Raw genomic sequence first — 25,000 nt, 5'->3', positions numbered from 1 at the left:
ACACACACACACACACACACACACACACACACACACACACACACACACACGCACGCACACAGCTATATATACACATTCATTTATCCTGACACCCCTAAAATCCTCATGTTGCTATGACATGTTTCAGTTCGAGAATGACTTCATCTCTGACCTACTGACGGCTCTTGAGGACGATGAGCGCGGATTTCACACTGGAGGCGTTCGCAGCACGATACTTGGTGACACCTTCTGGGTATGGCAGAACACCGACATCAGCTCAACATCCAAGCTCAACTTCACCAAGTGGTGGCCAGGTAGCAATAGAAATAGTGCCAGGTAACAAGAAGTGGCCTTGTGTCTCTTCTTTACTGAGGAATTGTGGAAAAAGAATTTTACCGACTTTTTTTTACTGAGGAATTATGGAAAAATAATTTCACCGACTTTTTTTTTACTGAGGAATTATGGAAAAAGAATTTCACCGAATTTTCCGTAAATCTGATGACCATAGACTTCCGGTGATCTTTTTCTTGAAGCTGGGTTGTCCAATTTTTTATTAGTCGTTTGTCCTTGAGGCCTTTTATAATGAAGGGCACACTATCTACGGATGAAAAATATGTAACAGATGATTTTGTACTCCGTACATATGTCTTGGTAGGAAAAAGTAATTTACCGATATTGACTAACGCACACCTTTTGAAATATCAATGGAGGAAGGAGCAAGGGTTTGAGAGTGAGGGCTCATCCCATCATAAATGTTCTCATGTGTGTTTTAGACTATAGATGATAATGTCATCATGGCACCTTTTAGATTTCATTCCCTAAGACACTAACTTACCACGCCTACACACTTACCTCTACCCAACTCCTCCATTTCCTCCATTCTTTCTTTTAAGACTACAAATTCAATAGTACTCTCACTCCTTGTACATCTCATCACTTTACTTTTCTTACATTTAATTTCAACATTTTCCTCTTACATACCCTCCCAAAATTCGTCACCAGATGCCTTAGATTTTCCTCTGATCCAGCCACATCATCAGCAAATATCAAGTGGCTCACTTTCCACTTTCCTTCAATATCACTATCCATCTCTAATCCTCTGGGTCATCATCGTTGAATCTTCCGTAACACCCCATAGAAAAGCCGTATCTTCACCTTAAACCATTCCTTTGGCCCTCCGGCACAATCGCATCCTTTAGGAGTACATTAAATAGCCTCGCCAGCCAATTCACTTTAACAGTTTCGTCAAGCACTCCACATCCCAATGCGGCCAAGCACCCACGGCGCAGCCGTGGCTGGCGAAGCCAGGTGCTTGTTGTATCTCAAAATTTTCTATAGCCCTGTCATTTTCTTCTACTGCAGTCCTTTTCATAGCGCTTCCTACTGCCACAGTCAGCCCCTCTCCCCCCCTCCTCATTCAAAAATTCTCTGAAATTCTTTACCCGTCTTCCCCCTTACCGCCTTTACTTCCATTAACATCTGCCCATCTACACCCTTTGTTTTCCTTTTCGTCTGAGTCAACCCTCATCACTCTATTTTCTTCCAAGACATATTTTTATTCTTTTAAAAATTTTCCATGAAACTTCTACCCCGTTTTACATCTGCCCTCCATTTTATCTCCTCACCTGGAGCTTTGCTTTTCCTCTCATCTTCTTGGACCTCTAAGATGGACTTTTATATTCCAACCAATTCTCATACTTTGCCACCACTGTCTTCACCTCCTCACCCCACCATTCAATGCCTCTCCCGTTCCCTCCCATACTCCTCGTCCCTCGTACCATATTTCCACACTTTATCATTTTCCTCCTTGAAATATATTAATTCTTCTTCTACTTCGAGTTCATCTTTATCCTTCACCACCTCCCACATTTCTCTAAGATTTTTCTAGATTTTTTCTGTTTATCCCTCTCAAATTGTTTACTTTCTGCAATTCTCTGCTTCTCTCCTTTTTCCTCTTTCTTGATATCTAAAAGTTTACCTATTTCGTTGATTCATCAATTACACACGAAGAAACGTGGAAGGAACAAGAAAACAAAAACTAGAAGAAAAGGTGTACAAATACCCATAAACAGAAATTAAGACGATATGAGTGGATGGGTGGTGAGACAAACACAGGGAACCATTTAGGGATTTATTCTGACGTTTCGTCCTTACCAGGACTTCTTCAGAGTACATACACATTTAAACAATTCACACCCAAAATACCCGCCGAATCTATCCGCGTTCCACCATGGTCGACCTGACGTTCTCGCCCTCCTACGCTCTGCCTCGCAAAGTATCAAGCGGCTGGCTTGAAGAGCGAAGAAAGACGATATATAAAAGGTTCTAATCAGCTTTCATTAGGGAAAATGACTTTGTGGATGAAACATGAGGGAATGAGAATGGAGGTTGAGGAAATATGTAAACTTTTATAGACCGAAGATGTTAAGAAAGCCCCAGTGCCTGACTGGATATCCATCTGGGTACTTTAAGAATTCATAGGAGAAATGGTGGACAAGATTCACAGCATAATTGAGCGTTCATTAGAAGAACTTGTGCCTTAGGAGGAGTCCTGAAATACAGACCAGCGTAGCAGATTAGTATGAGAGCTAAATTGCGTGAGAAAGGTACATTAATTTCTCTTATGACGACGCAAACATAATGAATAGAATAGAAGATCATGAATTATTAAATCTTGCCGGGTGTGGAAAAAATAATGCTAAGATTGGAAATGGATAAAATTACAAAAGTTCATAGAATACTTACTCGATGGAAAATGAAACATTACAAAAGTGAGTGTGGTGATCACAGGAGATTTGCCACACATTGTTTTTATAAGGTTAAACTTTTCACGAATATAAGAGGGATATTCACTTCATGGACAAAGAGATAAAGATAAGACTAATAAAAGACTTGACGAGTCCCATCTGTTACCGCTTTGCTACGAAGACGGGACTTGTGATCATAATGGCCCATGATTGAGGCTTCACAACGACCGGATTTGATTATTTAAATTCACTGTAACTAGTGATCTGTACCATGATATCTACAACGACGATGTGAATAAAAGCTTCGTACAAATGTTGCTATGCCTGGCTGGTGACATTAGGTGCTGTGTAGAACGAAAGATATCTGCTTAAGATTTCAGCACCTCCTAATTCAGAATGTAAGTTCATATCTTGTTAAGGTTCTTTTAGTTACTCTGATATAGATATAAGACTAATGTCCTTTAGAATGATGCACTCTATCATTTCGGACTCAACTAATTCGCTCTTCACTCCGTATAGAGATGCCGTGTAATCACAACGGCTTCTATTTATGAAAATTAATTATTCTATTTGCTGTGAAAACGATGTATTTCAATGAAGTACAATTTGTACAGGGTGATGGGAAGGGGATTGGAGCTGGTCAGAGATGGTGAAAAGTGGTGAGAGGTGAGCCAGTTGTTGTTTGCGGATGACACTGCGCTTGTGGCAGGGTCAGAGGGTCTAAGAGGGGGTTTATACGGTTCGTCGAACGCGGTTCGACAGACACGTGTTTAAAGTGATGTGGAAACGGGGTATTTGGGGTTTAACCAACGTGTTCGACAACCAAATACCCCGTTCACACATCACTTTACAGGTGAAATGGGGCATTACCAGGTGAAAAACAGTTTCTATATACAAAATATTTGTTCTTCATTATAAAAACATAAAGGGTTAGATTTATTATTCCCCCACTGTAAACACTGGTTATGGTTATAAGAAACGGCTGTCTCATCATGCAGCTGCAGAGAATAGGATCTTGATTTCTGTATCTAAAACATGTGTTTTTCATTATACAGCTACTTTTTACCAATAATGTTATAGATAATGGCAGGCGACTTTAGTCAACTCAGAAGCAGATCCGTAGGAGTTTTAGATTCATCACCGTATTCTTTAGACCGATGTTTACCTTTGAACTGATTGAAAGAGTATGCATATCCGAAAATAAGCATATTATTGAACAAAAGCGTCAATTTTCATATTCGAGTCTGGCTAAGGTAAGATAGTAATGTAGTCAGTCCTCAAACTATCTCTAAAAACTGTGAAATATTCCTGACCAATCTCTGGAATAGATTTGATAAGTGTTAGCCCGAACGAAATATCTAAAAGAGTAACTACTAAAAAAAAATCGTCTGTCAGTATTAAGAAAAATATATCAATTATTTTCACCACTACAAATCGAGCAATATATTGACAAATGTACAAAAGATTGACTTAATTAATTACAACATATTCTAACCTTTTCTCTTCAGGGTGGAATTCTACTTTGGAATATGTGGAGGACCCATGGATAACCGTGCCAGGTCCTGCACGGGAAAGCTCCACGACCCTCTGCATTGTCATTAGGGATTATTTTCCCGTTCACACAGATCCCTTGGCCACCACCGTCGCTTCTAATTATTACTTCTGGCAGGTACTTTTGAGAAGTTCTAGCTTTCATATCTCTCCCTCTCTCTTCCTCCCTCTCTCTTCCTCTCTTCCGCCTCTCTCTCTCTTCCTCTCTCTCTCTTCCTCTCTCTCTCTCTTCCTCTCTCTTCCTCTCTCTCTCTCTCTTCCTCTCTCTCTCTCTCTTCCTCTCTCTTTCTTCCTCTCTTCCTCTCTCTCTCTCTCTTCCTCTCTCTCTCTCTCTCTTCCTCTCTCTCTCTCTCTCTCTCTCTTCCTCTCTCTCTCTCTCTCTCTCTCTTCCTCCTCTCTCTCTCTCTCTCTCTCTTCCTCTCTCTCTCTCTCTCTCTCTCTTCCTCTCTCTCTCTCTCTCTCTCTCTTCCTCTCTCTTCCTCTCTCTCTTCCTCTCTCTCTCTTCCCCTCTCACTGTCTCTCTTCCTCTCTCGCTCTCTCTCTTCCTCTCTCGCTCTTCCTCTCTCGCTCTCTCTCTTCCTCTCTCGCTCTCGCTCTTCCTCTCTCGCTCTCTCTCTTCCTCTCTCGCTCTCGCTCTTCCTCTCTCGCTCTCTTCCTCTCTCTCTCTCTCTTCCTCTCTCTCTCTCTCTTCCTCTCTCTCTCTCTCTCTCTCTCTCTCTTCCTCTCTCTCTCTCTCTCTCTCTCTTCCTCTCTCTCTCTTCCTCTCTCTCTCTTCCTCTCTCTCTCTCTCTTCCTCTCTCTCTCTCTTCCTCTCTCTCTCTCTCTTCCTCTCTCTTCCTCTCTTCCTCTCTCTCTCTTCCTCTCTCCCTCTTCCTTCCTCTCTCCCTCTTCCTCTCTTCCTCTTCCTCTCTTCCTCTCTCTCTCCCTCTTCCTCTCTCCCTCTCTCCCTCTTCCTCTCTCTCTCTCTCTCTCTCTCTCTCTCTCTCTCTCTCTCTCTCTCTCTCTCTCTCTCTCTCTCTCTCTCTTCCTCTCTCTCTCTCTCTCTCTCGTTGTTATTGGGTATTGACTGCATATTCTTTATGCGGTCAATGCAGCATTCTTTTATGACTAAAGGCCGATCACTTCCTATTAACTTCTGCTACACCTCCTTTCTGCTACTTTCCATATCTCTTCTTAGCCACCTCATGACTCCACCTTTTTGGCGCGATACTGCCCCCCCCCCCCGGATGAAAGTGCTGCTTATTGCCGATGATATACTAAAAACCGTCACCCTCCTCTGTCTGCCTGTCTGCCTGCCTGTCTGCCTGTCTGCCTGTCTGCCTGTCTGCCTGTCTGCCTGTCTGCCTGTCTGCCTGTCTGCCTGTCTGCCTGTCTGCCTGTCTGCCTGTCTGCCTGCCTGTCTGCCTGTCTGTCTGCCTGTCTGTCTGCCTGTCTGTCTGCCTGTCTGTCTGCCTGTCTGTCTGCCTGTCTGTCTGCCTGTCTGAATGTCTGTCTGCATGTCTGTCTGCCTGTCTGTCTGTCTGCCTGTCTGTCTGTCTGTCTGCCTGTCTGTCTGTCTGCCTGTCTGTCTGTCTGCCTGCCTGTCTGCCTGCCTGTCTGTCTGCCTGTCTGTCTGCCTGCCTGTCTGTCTGCCTGTCTGTCTGTCTGCCTGTCTGTCTGTCTGTCTGCCTGTCTGTCTGTCTGTCTGCCTGTCTGTCTGTCTGCCTGTCTGTCTGTCTGTCTGTCTGTCTGTCTGTTTTCCTGCCTGTTTGGTGTCTGTTTGCCTGTCCGTCTATTTTCCCTCGCCAGAATAGGGTATTGACTGGTTGACTGCCTACGTTTTGTATAGTCATTCTCTCATAATTGGACAATAATCTCATCGTAAAAATAGAATGTTGATAACTTTCAACTTCCATTATTCCTGGTTCTACTGCCATCCTTAAATACGAGTATCTCATTCACCAGTCTGTCGTTCCACGTCTTCATTACAATATTGTTCTCAGGGAACTGGTTATTGCCAATGGAAATAATTTTCTCTCTCTCTCTCTCTCTCTCTCTCTCTCTCTCTCTATATATATATATATATATATATATATATATATATATATTATATATATATATATATATATATATATATATGTCTTTCTGTCTATCTGCCTGCTCGCTTGTCTTTCTGTCAACCTGCTTACCAGTCTGTCTCTCTGCCTGCCTGGCTGCCCGCCCGTCTGTCTTTCTCTCTACCTATCTATCCTATCTATCTGTCTATTGGTTTATCTCTTTCTCTCTCTCTCTCTCTCTCTCTCTCTCTCTTGACGTGCATGGTTCTAATTTCAATCTGAATGGAATAGGAAGTAGACATAAAAGATAAATAACAATTACAATAAAAAGGTAATACATTGATGACAGTTCATTAATTGTCACCAAGTATACTGATAGCTTTGGGGTTTAACTTAAGTTCATCCTTTCATCACTACCCTACAGTGCGTGAATATATAAAATGTTTTCAATATATAGAAAAATAATAATGAATAATGTACCAATGCTGTCAATATGAAGGCTAAACGTTTTATAATATAGGATACCCTTATTTTATATTTTTTCTTCTCTTCATTTTCTTTGAAGCTTGCGGACTGCGGGGAAACTCTACATTACGTCTGCGAAAAGCCTGCGATTGACATCGGTAAGGAAAATTGATAAATAGGAAATGAAGAAAGTCTACAAAACATGACAATTCAGCTTGAAATAATTATAGACTGCATAAATGAAGGCCTGATTTTTATTTGTAAAATCACAGATAAGTAATTGAGATTAAAGGTGAGGAACTATATTTACCAAAAAGAAAGCTTATAGTCTTGGTCCAGTGGTCTTACTCTGTTTTATAAAGGTCGGATGAGGTAATTTTTCTAAGCCATCCACCCCTTTTTAGAAATGGCTTTGTAAACTATCCAATTCGATTCCACTATCGTAATAGTCATATTTTAATGAAAATATGTGTTGAAAGAGCAGATATTAGTTGATTTCCGAAGATTAGAGATACGCGCAGTCATCCACCACGCATCGACGGAACTTCATAGTAGCAAACATTGCATCAAACCTTAGAAATGATTTGGAGAACAAGGGGTGCGGGATATAAGGCTATTTTGCTAGAGATTGGATTTTTTTTCGGTTTTGGAGATGGGGTTTTAGGAGGTGACTGTTGATATTATAACGGGGCTGGGCGTGGGGTTGGGCTACGGATAGAAAGGAAAGAGGGTTAGCGAGTTCTTATCCTTTATTTGGATGATTCAAAATTGATTCAGGGGCTGCAGACGAAGGTATTTCACAGCGTCGACGGTGAACTGGTTCAAAGTGGTGATGGGTCGCATTTTCAAAAAAATTCAGTCCTTTCAGGTAGTAACCGAATTTGTTCATCATCCACATTACCACCAACACCTTCAGCTCGACAGTGGAATGACGCGTCTCTGCATCAGTTAGGAAATGGGACCACCCACATTGAACCAACCGGAGGTGTCCTCCATGGTCCTGCAGCAGAGCGCAGCAGATGTGCGAGAGCCGTCGGTCTAGAGCGTGGTGGGCAGCTGGGGGTCGAATATGGATAGCTGTGGTGGAAATGTCGGCGCTTCATTGACATTACGGAAAGCTTCATCGAGGCCTGCAGTCCACACAAATGTACACCGGGGGCAAGGAGTCTGGGGATATATTAGGAGAAAACTCGCTAGCTGGTTGACTGAGCCCATAAAATGACCTCATGTCAGTAATGTTGGCTGGTTTGGGGAAGTTGGCGATGGGTCGTACTTTTTCAGGGTTTGTAGCAATCCCGTTAATAGAAAGGAAGGACGAAACCATAGAATTTCACAGCAGGAGCAGCGAGGATGAACTTCTCAGCATTGACAGTTATGACAATCATTATACACCTGGCTAGCACAGTGTTGATGTAAAAGTAGGCGAGGCAATTCTTGTCGTATAGAAGGACGACATCTACACCTTTTACACAATTGTAAGGCAATGTCCCCTCAGAGGCAGAATTAGATTGAGTGTAGTATGCGGGGATACCCTTGATGACGTCACTATTGACTGCTGTCCGGAAAGGGCCGTCAGCAATTCCTTCAATTCTTCCCTCCGCAATTTCATTCTTCCCGTTCTTCCTCTCGCCTCTGTTGCTCCTCGGATCACCTCTGGGAATCCTCTTGACGTCGCTTCTCATCAAGGTACTGAAAGGGATTACAAAGGAAGAAAATATCGACAGTAGACCTATTGGTCCATAACTAGGTCGGATGCTAAGAATAGATAAACGAAGAAATGAATAAACAAGCGAACCAAACAATTGGTTGGCATTACAGCATATTGGTTAGGTGTTTTTCTAAACGAGTATTAAAACTTCGAATCATTGCTACATTGTACTGCCTCTGCAGGAAGTTTATTCCATTCATTGACTACACATTTAGCGAAGTTGTTTCTGTCTAGTTTCATATTAAATCTATGCCCTGACAGCTTAATTTGTATTCAGTGTAAAAATTTAATAACTTTTGACGTTATCAATTCCCTTCAAAATCTTGAAGACATACATCAAGTCACCCCTAAGTCTATGCATTTTTGGGGAAAATAGTCATACGTTTTAAGCGATTTTCGTATTATGATATTTGGAATCAGTTCTGTGGCTCGCCGCTGTATTTTTTCCAGCTCTCAATGCCTTTGAGATTCGGCGACCATACGTATACAACATATTCCAAATGTGGACGGACTAATGTTTTATATAGTTGGTTGATGACAAATGAAGTTTTGAAATCAAAAGATCGTGCAATCATTCCTAGAATCTTATTTGCTTACTCTGAGGCAGAAATACACCGCTCAGATTATTTGAGATCATTACTGATATTTACACCAAGATCCTTTTCAATATCTACATTTGATAACGTTCTCTCAAAGAACTTTTAGTCGTACTTTATATCATTTCTATATATGTGCATAACTTGACATTTACTTGGAGGCTAAATTTCATCAGCCACTTTTCAGACCATTGCTGAAGGAGTTGCTGAAGAATTTACACAATGTCTGAGTTTCCTGTAGCCTCCATGAAATTGGTTTTGCGTGCTTATTGTCGCATGGTAGGTGGGGTGTGTATATATATATATATATATGTATATATATAATATATACATACATATATATATGTGTATATATATATATATATGTACACATATATATATATATATTGCAAAAATAATCACAATAACGCGTGACGAAAAGATATTGCAGAAACCACAGGGAAATTAAAGTCGGAATACTGAACGTTTTCGTCTTTTACGACATCCTCAGTTGTACTCTGAGGATGTCGTAATAGACGAAAACGTTCAGTATTCTGACTTTAATTTCCCTGTGGTTTCTGCAATACATATATATATATATATATATATATATACATATGTATATATATATACATATATATATATATTTATATATATATATAATATATAATATATTACGGACTAACGCTGGGGAAGGGTCGACCCCTCGCATCCCACAGGTAGCGGAATTGCAGGCCTACAGATGAAACAGGTGTAGTGGGGTTGAAAACCCTGTGTGCACTGGTGTAGTTTGTAGATATATATGCGATAGCTATGGATATTTGTGAGTGAGCGGTTGTAGTGGTGTGATATCACTCAGTAAGTAACAGCACAGTGTCACTGTCGGGTCTCACTAATTGCCGAACAAACCGAACAAAACCGAGACAAAGCCGAACAAAACAACAAAACCCAAACAAGGACGGGTTTTGCTCAAATGCACACTTCTATATATATATATGGTTGCATTATTTTCGTTAAAATGTGTGATTTGCATGTAATATGATCAAAGAGAACTTACGTTTTTATCCTCTGCAATTTTACCGACCCCAGCTACGATTCGTCCAGCCCGCCGTCTATGATCACTGGTGGTATGGATCAAACTACACTCTTTTAAGTTTCTTACTGTTATGTTATTAGTGTAATAGACTGCATATAGTTGAATTATTTAAACTCTTTTCTTTAAAATGTGTGATTTTCATGTAATTTAACACAACAGTAAGAAACTTAAAAGAGTGTAGTTTGATCCATACCACCAGTGATCATAGACGGCGGGCTGGACGAATCGTAGCTGTGTTCGGTAATTTTACAGAGGATAAAAACGTAACTTCTCTTTGATCATATTACATGGAAATCACACATTTTAAAGAAAATAGTTCAAATAATGCAACCATATATATATAGAAGTATGCATTTGAGCAAAACCCGTCCTTGTTTGGGTTTTGTTATATTGTTCGGCTTTTCTCGGTTTTGTTCGGTTTGTTCGGCAATTAGGGAGACCGTCACGGGGGGGGGGGTTACTGTCATTGCACATGGAACACTAACACAAACATTTTTCACTACGTAATGCGGGACTGATCCTCGATGCACAGTGGTCTCATTGTGTTATATTATTTTTTCTTTGTACCCTGAGGAATGACCACAAATTGAATCGCAGAATGGATAATGATAGGTATAAAGTTCCACGTAAAAGTTAACTGTTCTTACAGTACATTGTTGATGCTCTTAAACTAGTTATAGGGATAAATACAGGTACAGGAATATATAGAATTATTCATTACACACAATATAGTATTTACAGAAGGGTATTAGGGAACTAACTGCATTATTGTTTGCGCAGTATTGTATTGTCATTTGCGTTGCCAGACGTGTTGCCACTACTCGCTTATAAAATATAAAGTCACTGCTGCATTACTCGTTCTCTTTCACTGAGTAATAATAAATACAGAAAACGTGATCAAACCAGTTCACAGAATTCGAGGGTCACTTAGCTACAACTACAAAATAAATATTATCATCTTCGTATACCCACAAGCCTCGTGCCGGTTATGTAGGCGTCATTGTATGGAAAGAGGTTAAGTGTATCTTTCCCATCTTAGCTACATCTCACGAAAGTTGAATTATTACTGACTGCATTATTTTTTCTTTATCTACGCTATCATATTACTTTTCGTGCCGTATTGCAGGCTGCTTTCAGGGCCGGGGGTCCAAATACGCAGGTGCGGCCAACGTGACACAGGAGGGCATCCCCTGCCTGCCTTGGACGCACCCAGATGTTGTGGCACGCCTCCGGCCCCACCACACCCGCGACCTCCGTAAGAACTTCTGCGCTAATCCAGATGGGGAGGATCGTCCTTGGTGTTTCACCAGCCGGGGAACCATGGACTTGTGCGATATTCCTAAGTATGTCTCCTATGTGTGTATGCACATATTCGTTGGTTTGTGCATGCATTGAGTTACTAAATTTAATCCTATTTCGTTGTGATGTTATACCAAAGTGTTCTTGTTGACATAGGAAGTGACTATAGAAAGATAAGTTGCACGACTAAATTAAATGTCATAGCTTTAAGAAAAAACAGTCTTGTAAAAATAAAGGATAACAAAAAGAATTTAAATTGGAAATTAAAAAATACCTATTGTTGTAAGAAATAACAAGATACCACCGATTTTATAAGTTGTATTTTATTGAATATCATTAGGAAATCCGCGGATAAAGTAGGGAGTATAGGAAATTAGAGGGTGTAAAATTTTTAGAGTAAAAAGTGACTCAATGAAAAGAAGAGGACTATACATATTACAACCAGGAGTGACGAAATAGAACTGATCAGAATGAACTCGTCTATATAGCAGACCGAGATCAGAGAAAAGGAAGAGAAACATTAATTACAAAGGATTACAAAGGCGGAGCATGCCGACAGGAGACCTTTTGGTCCATATCTAGGTCGGATGCGAAAAAATCCTAATAATAATAAATAAATAAATAAAAACTATAAAAATGTGAGTATCAAATGAAATACATAAATAAATGCATGGGCACAAACAACAAACAAACAGGTAAATAGTGAATAATAATAAATTGACATATAACTAATAATGAAAACCATTCAGAAAGGTTAAAATAATAATCAGGCTTATTGGACACAGTTTTTATGGAGGTAGCAGATTACTTCTTAAAATATAGGAATGGGGCATTACCAGATGCAGAAGCAAAATTATAAGTAATGTAGTAAAGATATGACCAGGAGCTTTAAATACCCCATTTTACTCGATAAATTGATTTGTACAAAACAGTAATATACTAGATGTTACAAATGAAAAAAACGTAATAATTATTGTTCTCAAAGGTATGTAACTAAGAAAAAAACTTAGAGAATGTGGCATATCGTTAGCTCTTCTAGAAAGCACAGGGACAGACATAGATAGCTGAAAAGGTTAACTAAATACCCAGTGTATATGTTTGGAACGAGTTCCCGAGTCATGAGGCAATGCAAAAGTGATTTTACATGAAAAAAGGAGACCTTAGTAATAACCGGTAGATTAGTTTGTTATCATATGGACATAAAATACTTTCTAAGATTCTTAAAATCGTTAAGTAATGAAAACCAACCAAAAGAACAGAAAGATTTTAGTTGTGGATACACCACTATAGACCACCAGCAAACAGTAAATCATCTGATTGAGAAAACTGTAGCATATCTTTATTTTTTCTTCTTATATGTAAGAAAAAGCTTTTCGGTTCGGTAGAACAATTGACAATCAGGGTGCAAATGAGCATATTGTTCATGTTCTACAGAGCATTTTTGTAAAAGGTGCTCCTATAATTCAACTCCAGAAAGATAAAGAGAAAACAAAGATCGAGAAGGAGTACGGAAAACCGATACAATCCCAAGCCTGACTAAAAGAAATTTGGAGTCGAGTTTAGAAGGGAGAGGTTTGAACATTAATGGGGAATATCTCAAGTCACCTTAGATTTGCGGATGACAATATTCTTATTTCAGGAACAGGAGAAGACTTCCAAGATATGCCGATTTATTTGAGCAAAGAAAGTTTCAAAGTAGGTTTGAAAATGAATAAGAGTAAGACTCAAAAGTTTAGTGTAAAACGGTTATAACCGATGGACTGACTAACTGAATGATCGATTGATTTTTGATTGATTGCTTGACTGACTGCCTAATTGGTTGATTGATTGAAAGATTGATTGACTGATTGGCTGCTGACTGATTGTCTGACTATCTGACTGACATTGATTAATTTGTTGATTGAATGATTGAATGTTGACTCACGCTGTTTTATTCAGTTCAGAGGTTAGGAAAGAACTGAAAACTATCTGAATTATTTCAGATCTCCTTCAGACCCAGAGTTTATAATTTGGATGAGAAAACAGTTTTTGGTTGGCCATAAAGTGGTTACCCTGTTCAGGATGACCCGATCTCATTTCCTTCTCACCTACTAGGTGCAAGGAGGAACACTCTACCGATGAGGAAGGAACCACTCTACCTTCGTCGACGCCGATCTCCCCATCTTCGACCTCAAATGATACCTGTGAAACTGACGCATTCCTCTGCGATAGTGGCGAGTGCATCTACCAATCCTTTGAATGCGATGGTATCAAGGTGAGTTCCATAACTTGCAACGGATACCGCGACCCTGGAATCGGCCCTATGTAACGTCCTATGTAACGTCGTTGGTCTAGTAAAACAGCATTCTTCAGTATCAACAAGCACTTTAATGTTTGCATCCTTTAATGAAACATAAATTATTTCTAGATATAATATTGATATTATGAGGTAATTTAACTGATTCACTACTAGACTTATGATAATTCTTACAAAATCACAAGTTGTTTAACCTTACTTATCACATTTGACATAGAGAACTAAACGGGTAGCGTAAATTGGTCAAAACGAAACAATATCTTCGGAGGGGCCTGACGGTTGGCATCCAAGAATCTTAAAGGAAATGAAAAATGAGATTGTTGTTCCATTAGAAATTATTTTCAAGAAATCCATCATATCCGGAGATGTCCCAAGAGAATGGAAGCTAGCTAACGTTACTCCCATATTCAAAAAAGGCGACAAAAAGAAGCCAAATAACTATAGGCCTATAAGTTTGACTTCAATCGTAGGAAAAATAATGGAAACTATCATCAGAGATGCTATCGAACATCATTTAAAAAGTAACCGTTTGATAAATGATAGCCAGCATGGTTTCAGACGGAAACGTTCTTGGGTGACTAACTTACTCGAATTCTACAGTTATCTCGAATTATGACAAAAGAAACAATATAGATTTAATATATCTAGACTTTGCAAAAGCTTTTGATACCGTCCCACACGAAAAACTACTTACTAAATTAGCTTTACACGCAATAAGTGGTAGCCTATTAGGTTGGACTAGTAATTGGTTGAATGGTCGAAAACAGAGTTGTTTTAAATGGAAAAACTTCTAGATGGAAAAATGTTACGAGTGGAGTTCCTCAGGGTTCCGTTCTTGGGCCACTTCTATTCATAGTATATATAAATGATATAGACCATGGACTAAAATCTACTGTTTCCAAATTTGCTGATGATACAAAAATGTGCGGAATGACAAATGATCACTTAAACCAATTACATATTCAAGAAGATTTAGATAAATTACAGCAATGGTCTGAAAAGTGGCTAATGAAATTTAACACAAGTAAATGCAAGGTAATGCACATAGGTAAAAATAACAGTAAGTACGATTACAAGTTATTTGGAAATTCGTTAACAAAAGTGGATAGTGAAAAAGATCTCGGCGTAATTATCAGTAACGATCTCAAATCATCCAAGCAGTGTATTTCAGCCTCTGAGAAAGCAAATTATGACAAAAGAAACAATATAGATTTAATATATCTAGACTTTGCAAAAGCTTTTGATACCGTCCCACACGAAAGACTACTTACTAAATTAGTTTTGCATGGAATAAGTGGTAGCCTATTAGGTTGGACTAGTAATTGGTTGAATGGTCGAAAACAGAGAGTTGTTTTAAATGGAAAAACTTCTGGATGGAAAAGTGTTGCAAGTGGAGTTCCTCAGGGTTCCGTTCTTGGGCCACTTCTATTCATAGTATATATAAATGATATAGACCATGGACTAAAATCTACTGTTTCCAAATTTGCTGATGATACAAAACTGTGCGAAGTGGCAAATGATCACTCAAACCAATTATATATTCAAGAAGATTTAGATAAATTACAGCAATGGTCTGAAAAGTGGCTAATGAAATTTAACACAAGTAAATGCAAGGTAATGCATATAGGTAAAAATAACAGTAAGTACGATTACAAGTTATTTGGAAATTCGTTAACAAAAGTGGATAGTGAAAAAGATCTCGGCGTAATTATCAGTAACGACCTCAAATCATCCAAGCAGTGTATTTCAGCCTCTGGGAAAGCAAATAAGATTCTGGGACTGATTGCGCGATCTTTTGATTTCAAAAGTCCATCACTCATTAACAAGCTATATAAATCGTTAGTTCATCCACATTTGGAATATGCTGTTTCCGTATGGTCACCGAATCTCATTAAAGACATTGACAGACTGGAAAAAATACAACGGCGAGCCACAAAACTGATTCCAAATATCAAAAATAAATCATACGAAAATCGACTAAAACATATGAATCTGTTTTCCCTAAAAAAGCGTAGACTCAGAGGTAACTTGATACAGGTCTTTAAGATTTTAAAGGGAATTGACAACATCAAAAGTGACAACATTTTCACACTGAATGAGAATCAGACAAGAGACACAATGATCTCAAACTGTCCGGAAATAGATTCAATTTGGAAGTAGGTAGAAATAACTTTGCCAACCGTGTAGTTAATGAATGGAATAAACTTCCTGCACAGGTAGTGCAATGTAGTTCAGTTCGAAGCTTTAAGAATCATTTAGATAAATACCTAAGCAAAATGCTGTAATGATTATAATTTATCTTATATTATTTGTTTTTGTTTTGCTATCATTTGTCTGTCTGATTTTCATTTATTATTAGTTATGTCAATTAATTGTTATTTACTATTTACCTGTTTGTTTATTATTTAACTATACCTATGCATTTATTTATGTATTTTATGTTATTTACATTATTATAGTTTTTATTTATTGTTTTATTATTATGCTTTTTTTTTCGCATCCGACCTAGATATGGACCAAAAGGTCTCCTGTCGGCATGCTCCGCCTTTGTAAATAAGATTCTAGGACTCATTGCGCGATCTTTTGATTTCAAAAGTCCATCACTCATTAACAAGCTATATAAATCGTTAGTTCGTCCACATTTGGAATATGCTGTTTCCGTATGGTCACCGAATCTCATTAAAGATATTGACAGACTGGAAAAAGTACAACGGCGAGCCACAAAACTGATTCCAAATATCAAAAATAAATCATACGAAAATCGACTAAAATATATGAATCTGTTTTCCCTAAAAAAGCGTAGACTCAGAGGTGACTTGATACAGGTCTTTAAGATTTTAAAGGGAATTGACAACATCAAAAGTGACAACATTTTCACATTGAATGAGAATCAGACAAGAAACAATGGTCTCAAACTGTCCGGAAATAGATTCAATTTGGAAGTAGGTAGAAACAACTTTGCCAACCGTGTAGTTAATGAATGGAATAAACTTCCTGCACAGGTAGTGCAATGTAGTTCAGTTCGAAGCTTTAAGAATCATTTAGATAAACACCTAAGCAAGATGCTGTAATGATTATAATTTATTTTATATTATTTGTTTTTGTTTGATCATTTGTCTGTTTGATTTTCATTTATTAATTATTAGTTATATGTCCATTTATTATTATTTACTATTTACCTGTTTGTTTATTATTTAACTATACCTATGCATTTATTTATGTATTTTATTTATTTACATTATTATAGTTTTTATTTATTATTATTATTTTTTTTTTTTTCGCATCCGATCTAGATATGGACCAGGTCTGTCGGCATGCTCCGCCTTTGTAATCTTTTGTAATATATATTACACACACACACACACACACACACATATATATATATATATATATATATATATATCCTATATGTGTGTGTGTATGTGTATGAATGTATAGCTGCATGTACACATGTATGTGCTTGTAGCCATTAAATTTAATAAAGAATACATTCCTTGCTAGGTTATTAGAGTAATACATTTCCAATACTATCTGTGTCGATGTGAATATTAGTGTTTTGTCAACCATTGCAGGATTGCGAAGACGGGAGCGATGAGAGCGAATGCCGCGATCATAGCCTCGAGTTCACGAAACATCACGGCAAGAGGCTACAGGGTCATGAGAAAGAGAAGTGGCTGTATACACAAAAGCATATCTGTGCCCACAGGTGCATGCACACCAAGTCTTTCATCTGTAAATCCTTCAACTATGAGTAAGACTGCTTGTTTCTTTTCAGCCTTTTCAGTTGCACCACTGGAACAATCTCTATTAGACTCCTGTTATATAAATCGGTATATATCCTTTCCAATACTTGCTTAATCATGCATTGAAAGACAATATAGAATTCTTTATTTATTTTTGAGTACAGACTTTGTTAGTTCAATTTTTTTTTACCAAGAACACTTTCGGAAGCTTACATAGACTGTACACAGAATGCGCAACTATACACTTGGAATATTTGTTACATGTCAATATCCTGTGAACTACTGAAATGATAACTGGACGCCAGCCTCAGCAAAATACCTGGCAAATAGATTGAGACTCAGCTATCCTTGTGTGCTTTTAGAGAGGAAACTCAAACTTGTATGCTGAGTGACAGTACAGTCAGGGAGAGCGGCAGCCTACAGGATGACTCGAGATGGGAATACCATGAAATGAAACGCTTCTCTATCGACTGCAGCACCTCCTTCGTATGCCAAGACGGAAAGTGCATCAATGACTCTATGGTAATAAGGGGTAAAGGTGTGGGCATAGTTTTAGGAGTGAGAATATGTTGAATTCTGCCTCCCATCTCTTGCTTCACTCTGAGACTTTGTTCAGATCACTCTGTAAGGAGTCAGTCTATTTTGGAGTTTATTCTTTTTAATTATTTTGCGTCATCCACAAAGCAGTTCATGGAAATTTCATTGCCTTCGTCCATGTCATTTACATATATAGCAAACATTACCGGAGCTAGTACTGACCCCTGTGGGACGCCACTACTGATTTCTTCCCATTTTGAATATTTGTCTCTGGGCACCACTCTCATTTTTCTTCCATGTAGGAAGTCCTCCATCCAATTCAATAGATTTCCGTGTGTGTGTGTGTGTGTGTGTGTGTGTGTGTGTGTGTGTGTGTGTGTGTGTGTGTGTGTGTGTGTGTTTACCTAAATGTAGTATACAAGAAAGGACCAACGCTCGTTGAATCTCATTTCCTATTCTTTAATTTTCTTGCACACCTAGACTTAAATTTATGCAGAGTTCCAACTTAATCTATACCCTTTAGACTTGAACTTATACTGTATATTGTTTGAGCTTGGGTTGTGTGTGTGTGTGTATTTACCTAGTTGTATTTACCTAGTTGTATTTTACGGGAAGGGGAGCTATGCTCGTGAGGTCCCGTCTTCATATCTCATTTTATCTAAACTATTTTTAAATTCATGTATTGTTTTTGCACACACCACTTTCTCATCTAACTTGTTCCAACTGTCTATTGCTCTGTGAGGAAAGCTGTTCTTTTTCAAATCTCTTCTATAGTTGTCTTTTTTTATTTTCTTTCCGTGTCCTCTTGTATTTCTGTCATCCCATTTTATCAGATTCTCTCTATCAGTAATTTCTATGCCTTTCATGATTCTGTAAATAGCTATCAAATCTCCTCTCTCTCTTCTTTGCTCTAGTGTCTGTAGTTTAAGTTTTTGTAGTCTCTCTTCATATGATAGTTTTGAGAGTGTTGGTGCCAGTTTAGTAATTGCTCTTTGTATTCTTTCAAGTTTTTTTATACATTTTTTTGTACTTGGTGACCATATCGTTGCTGCATATTCCAATCTTGGTCTTATCAGGGTGACTAGGATTTTCCTCACCATTTCTTCATCCAGGTATGTAAATGCCACTTTGATTGTTCTTATTAAATTATAAGTTTCTCCAAAAATCTTATTTATATGTTTCTCAGGTGACATATTATTCATAACAATGACTCCCAGGTCCCTCTCATTTTCTACTTTTTTTATTCCTTCTTCTCCCAAATTATATGATCCTGTTATTCTGTTTTTGCTTTTTCCAAATTCCATTATACTACACTTTTTTGTATTGAACTCCATCTCCCACTTCCTACTCCATTCTTGTACTTTATTTAGATCTCTCTGTAGTGATTCACAATCTTCTTCAGTTTTCACTCTTTTCAGTAATTTTGCATCATCTGCAAAGAAGCTCATATAGCTTTCAATTCCTTCATCCATATCATTAATATATATAGCAAACATTATTGGGGCCAGAACTGTTCCCTGCGGGACACCGCTTATTACTTCATTCCATTTTGAGTGCTGATCTCTTATCACTACTCGCATTTTTCTTTCTTGCAAAAAGTCTTCCATCCAATTTAGCAATTTACCTTGTATTCCTCCTTCATATTCTAATTTCTTAAGCAACTTCTTATGTGGTACTTTGTCAAAAGCTTTTTTTTAGGTCTAGAAATGCACAATCAGCCCATCCATCTCTTTCTTGTATTATATCTATTAGCCTTGAATAGAAACATATTAAATTGGTGACGCATGATCGTCCTTGTCTGAATCCAAATTGCCTTGGATTTAGTACGTTGTTTTTTTCCAAGTATTTTACCCATCTACTTTTGATAATTCTTTCACATATTTTTGCTATTGTACTTGTTAGAGAGACTGGTCTATAGTTGGTAGGTTCTTCTTTATTTCCTCCTTTATATATAGGTACTATATTTGCTTTTTTCCAATCTTCTGGAACTTTTCCTTCTTTTAAGGAACTGCTTATTATGCTATGTATTTTGTCTGCCAGTTCATTCCTACATTCTTTCAGAATCCAGTTTGCTATTTCATCTGGCCCATGCGATTTTCTGACATCAAAATTACCCAAGTGTGTCAATATTTCATTCTTCGTTACTTCTATTTCTTCCATAGGGGGGACTTTTTCCTTCCACTCAATCTCTTCAGGTTGTATATTTTCCCTTGTAAACACTGATTTAAAATGTTTGTTCATAATTTCTGCCATTTCCATTTCCTCAGTGTATTCAACTCCCCCTTGTCTTAATTTCTCCAAGTCTTGTTTGTTTTTCAGTTTATTGTTTACAAATCTGTAGAATAGTTTTGGTTGATCTTTACACTTTTCTATAACATCTTTTTCATATTTTCTTTTTTCCTCTCTGCACTTTTGTACATATTCATTTCTATAACTAGTATATATTTTCCATTTTTCAGGTCTTCTGTCTTTTTTCCATCCGGTCCAGGCTTTGTCTCTTTTGTCTTTTAACTCCCTACAACTTTTGTTGTACCAGCATTTTACATATTCTTTTTCTTGTTTTTGTCTTGGGACATACTTTTCCACTCCTTCTTTGTAAATTTTTGTCAAAATATTCCATTTCTCTTCCACTGATGTTTCTTCTTTGTATATTTCTTCCCAGTTTTCTTGTTGGAAGAATTCTCTTATTTTATCAAAGTTTGTTTTTTCATACATCATTCTTCCTTTTCTATATTGTTCATTTCTTTTCATATATTTTTCTTCATTAAGTTCCAGTTCAATCAATATGTGGTCACTTTTACCTATTGGTGTTTTATATTCAATCTTGTCCACTATTCTAGGTTCAGATGTAATTATTAAGTCTAGCCTCGATGGTTCTTCTTCATTTCTATACCTAGTGTTCTCTTGTATCCATTGTGTCATTGAATGGTCAGTAATCATCTCAAGTAGAGCATTTCCCCATGAGTCATCACCACTCTTTACTGTCATTTCTTCCCAGCAGATTTCTTTGCAATTAAAGTCGCCCATCATAACTATTCTTCCTCCGTCTTCCATTATTTTAGTTAATGCTATCTTTGTGTCCTCTAACATACTTTTATGTTCATTCTCCTCCCATGAGGCTGTTTTCGGAGGCACATAGTTGATCACAAATTTTCTGCTCTTCTTATCTCGGTCTTCCACTTCTATCATAATCATCTCTACTGTATTCTTTCCATATATGACACCTTTCACGTTTATATCCTTCTTTGTCAGGAACATAACTCCACCCCCTTGTTTTTTCTCTCTGTTTCTAATCCAATAATTGTATGTATCATGTCCTACACTGTTGGGTGGTAGTGGGCCTTTTAATTTTGTTTCTACAATTCCCATTATGTCCGGTTCTTTTTCTTTCAAATAATCATTCAGTTCATTCAATCCTGTTATCAATCCATCTATATTTGTGTAAGACACTCTTAGTTTTCTGCCACTTCCATTGTGTTCTCTGTTTCCCTTATGTTTTTCTTTAGTATGTCGAACTGCTTTATTTTCATGTTCACTACTCTCCAATAGAATCTCTCTTTCTCTGACTCCGTTCTTTCCTCGTTTTTTGCCTTAGCTTCAATTCTTTTCTGCTTTTCTGCCTCTCTTTCCTCCTTATTCATTTCTCTTTTTATCCATACCTTTTTATATTGATCATTTGTTGCTAGTTTCCCTGTCTTGGATAGAATTTTCTCTGCCGTTGTTTGTGACCTGAATTTAATCTTAATTGGTCTGGTCTTATCTGTACTATATTTTCCGAGTCTGAATTTTTCCTCAATTTCCTTTATAATTTCTGGTTCATCTTCCTGGACTAATTTTAATAAACTGCTTACCCTTTCATTTTCCTCCTTGATTCTTGCGGTTCTATCTGGGTTATGTTTCTCTTCCATTCCTAATATAATTATACATTTCTTTTTGTCAGCTAATTCTCTTACTATATTCTCCTTCTGTCTCATCACTTTAATAACTGAGTCTTCATTATGTTCTTTCAATTGCTGTTTGACTATGTCAGTGAATGAAACCTTATTCCCTTCTTGAGTTATTCTCCAATTTTTAGCTTCTGTAGCTATTTTCTCACTGTTTTCATTACTATTCTTCTTCAATTTCTCATTCTCCTCCTTTACATTTCCTAACTGTCTTTTTAGGTCCTCTACTTCTTCAGTTAAGTTTCTGTTAGCCTTCTCTAGTTGTTCCAATCTTTCAATTCTTTGGAGAATGGAGCCTACATTACCTAACTTACGTTCCAAGTCCTCGATCACCTTATCAACTCTCTCCTCTAGTCTTATCAGTCGGGGGGGGGGGGGTTGTGTCCCCCCCACCCTCTTTAAATCCCTGGAACATATTCTCGTCACTTTCTACTGTATTTCTCCTCTCTATACTTCTAATCTTTACATTTTTATTTGCCATTTCGTCATCCGGTGGTCGTTTCATGTTGACCTTCCGCCCGTCTGCCTGGGCCAAGTCCTCCACATCCTCATTACCTTCCATTTCCCCAGTAATCCCTCCCCCTCTCCTCTTTCCTTACTTTCCCACTACCTCACGAGCAATTCCCCCCCCCCTGCAAATACAAAAAGGCACTTCTCTTTGCGTTGGTATCCACAATCTGCACTTTTCTTCAGAGCGTTCGTCAAGCCGTCCGTTCGTTGAAAGTGTGTGTGTGTGTGTGTGTGTGTGTGTGTGTGTGTGTGTGTGTGTGTGTGTGTGTGTGTGTGTGTGTGTGTGTGTGTGTGTGTGTGTGTGTGTGTGAAAGGTCATAGCATTACCCATAGATCGGTCATAAGAGCTCTGAGCTCTCTTCTGGGAGGGAAATAGCTGTCGATCACGAGTCCAACACGTGATCCTAAGACCAAGGTGAATACACACACACACACACGACTTGATGGCGCAGTGGTAGAGTTCCCGGCCACCATTACGGGGATTCAGGTTCGAATCCCGCCCAGTGGTGAAATAATTTCAATATCACCGCGCTGCGAGTTGTTACTCCAACTTTGGTGGGCAGGGAGTTGGGTGTGTGTGTGCGTGTGAGGTCACAACATTACCCATATATCGGTCACATATGAGCTCTGAACTCTCTTCACGTGATCCAAGGCCATGGTGAACCATACACACACACACACACACATGACTTGACGGCGCAGTGGTAGCGATCGTGTCCGTCACTACGGCGGTCCGGGTTGGAATCCTGTCCAGGGCTGAAATAATTTCAGTATCGGTGCGCTGCGAGTCCTTACTCCAACTCTCGTGGGCGGGGAGTTGGGGTGTGTGCCTGCAAGGTCACAGTATTACCCATAGACCGGTCATATATGGGCTCTGATCCCTCTTCTGGTTGGGAAATAGCTGTCGATCACCTGTCCAACACGTGATCCAAGACCATGGTGAATCACACACACACATACACACGTGATGTACCATCGCATTTGGTTTACCGTTTATTGAAAAGTTGGACTTTGTTTCTGTCCGAAAGCATACAAAGAAAGTTTAACTGCACTTAATTCATAAACACTTGGAGCTTTCTTTTCTGCAGAAAGTGAAAAAGTAAATTTTACCCATAGAACTGGAGTGTTAGGAGTAAATACTCGTAATTATTCCATCCACAAGAAAAGATTTGGCCAACCATTCATTAAGACAAGCTGAATGGGATACTACAGTAATTTTACTTATCATATGGTGTGACAAGGTTTTAAGGCCTATTCGATTTTGTTCCATTTTGTAATGTTTGAAAATATCGAGCTGGAGGATCTATCTGTACATTCCCATATAACAAAGGTACATTGATATATACACATTCGTACTTCTACATAATGACTTTTTATAATGATATAATAGGGTATTTTTCCTAGTTCGTGTCTGAATTGCTTTCTACTGCGTGACGAGATGGTTCTCTGGGGGCCTAAGTTTACCTGGCTCTTCTATACTTAGAACAAGAATTCTGTGAAGTGTTTACACAATGTTATCTTCTTGTAATGATCTTTTATTTCAACTCTTTAGGTCTGAAGATGTCAAGTGACCTTAGGGCACCGGTAGAAAACCTGTACAGGGTGGCTAAATGAAAAGAACTTGAGTTAAATATTTAAATTAATTAGTACAGCAAAGACAAACTTGTGATCGCTTTGTAAGCCGAACCAAGACTGGCTCAGACGCCAAGCGACGCCAAGAAGCTCTGTCTTGGCGGGAAAAACATATGCGTTTAAATGAACACTTGATTCTCACAATAATATATAAAATATATAATAACAAACATATACGTTTAAATGAACACTTGTTTCTCACAATAATATATAAAATATATAATAATAAACATATACGTTTAAATGAACACTTGGTTCTCACAATATATAAAATATATAATAATAAATAAACAATATTACAAATACGTATGTACAACACACAAAGAATATTCTATGCTACCATTACAAACCTAAGAATCTAATACATACAGCGTCTTGTTCATTACCTAGTGTGCTGTGTGTTGCAGAGATGTGATGGCAGGATAGACTGTAAAGGAGAAGAGGACGAGGTAAACTGTGAAGACAAAGTTCAGTTTCAAGCAAGACTAGTAAATGGAAGCAATCCTTACGAGGGCCGGGTTGAGGTGCAAGGTAAGAACGTAGTTCACTATTAAAAAAAAAAGCATGCATTCTTATGCCTTTAACAATGCCATACTCCCTTTCGCCTTTGTTCGCACGCCTAATGCTCACACATCACTATCACATTTTGAACATACTCAGGTCCTTTGACTATAAGATTATTCAGGAGAATGGAATGAATTGCCCCTTAAGCATGAAAGCACATTATTATTTTTTTTTATGTACAGTTTTGTGCATTTGAGAGGAGGGTCCCATATTCAAAGAGGTGTAAAACCAAATCCCCATCTCCCAATGCCAGTTTGCATTCCTCTAATTTATGATTTACTTGTGATTTACGAAAGGTGGTGTAATTTAGAGCATTAG

At 38.2% G+C, this 25,000-nt stretch overlaps 1 protein-coding gene across 1 annotated transcript in view; it reads left to right on the top strand.

Moving 5' to 3' along the window:
* Nucleotides 1-25,000, top strand: part of LOC143023790 (uncharacterized) — a 111,183-nt gene that overhangs the window by 47,395 nt on the left and 38,788 nt on the right. The window contains exons 12-19 of the mRNA XM_076182407.1: nucleotides 128-293; nucleotides 4,235-4,395; nucleotides 6,879-6,936; nucleotides 11,284-11,500; nucleotides 13,551-13,710; nucleotides 17,325-17,503; nucleotides 17,858-18,017; nucleotides 24,526-24,649. Of these exons, the coding sequence (XP_076038522.1) occupies nucleotides 128-293; nucleotides 4,235-4,395; nucleotides 6,879-6,936; nucleotides 11,284-11,500; nucleotides 13,551-13,710; nucleotides 17,325-17,503; nucleotides 17,858-18,017; nucleotides 24,526-24,649 (1,225 nt within the window). The remainder of the gene's footprint in view (nucleotides 1-127; nucleotides 294-4,234; nucleotides 4,396-6,878; nucleotides 6,937-11,283; nucleotides 11,501-13,550; nucleotides 13,711-17,324; nucleotides 17,504-17,857; nucleotides 18,018-24,525; nucleotides 24,650-25,000) is intronic.

This window comes from Oratosquilla oratoria, unplaced genomic scaffold (genome assembly GCF_046742065.1).
Source record: "Oratosquilla oratoria isolate Oo_2021 unplaced genomic scaffold, ASM4674206v1 SCAFFOLD61, whole genome shotgun sequence".
In the NCBI taxonomy this organism is placed as follows: Eukaryota; Metazoa; Arthropoda; class Malacostraca; order Stomatopoda; family Squillidae; genus Oratosquilla; species Oratosquilla oratoria.
Note: the sequence above shows the minus strand (reverse complement) of the source record. Positions and strands in the feature narration are given on the sequence as shown.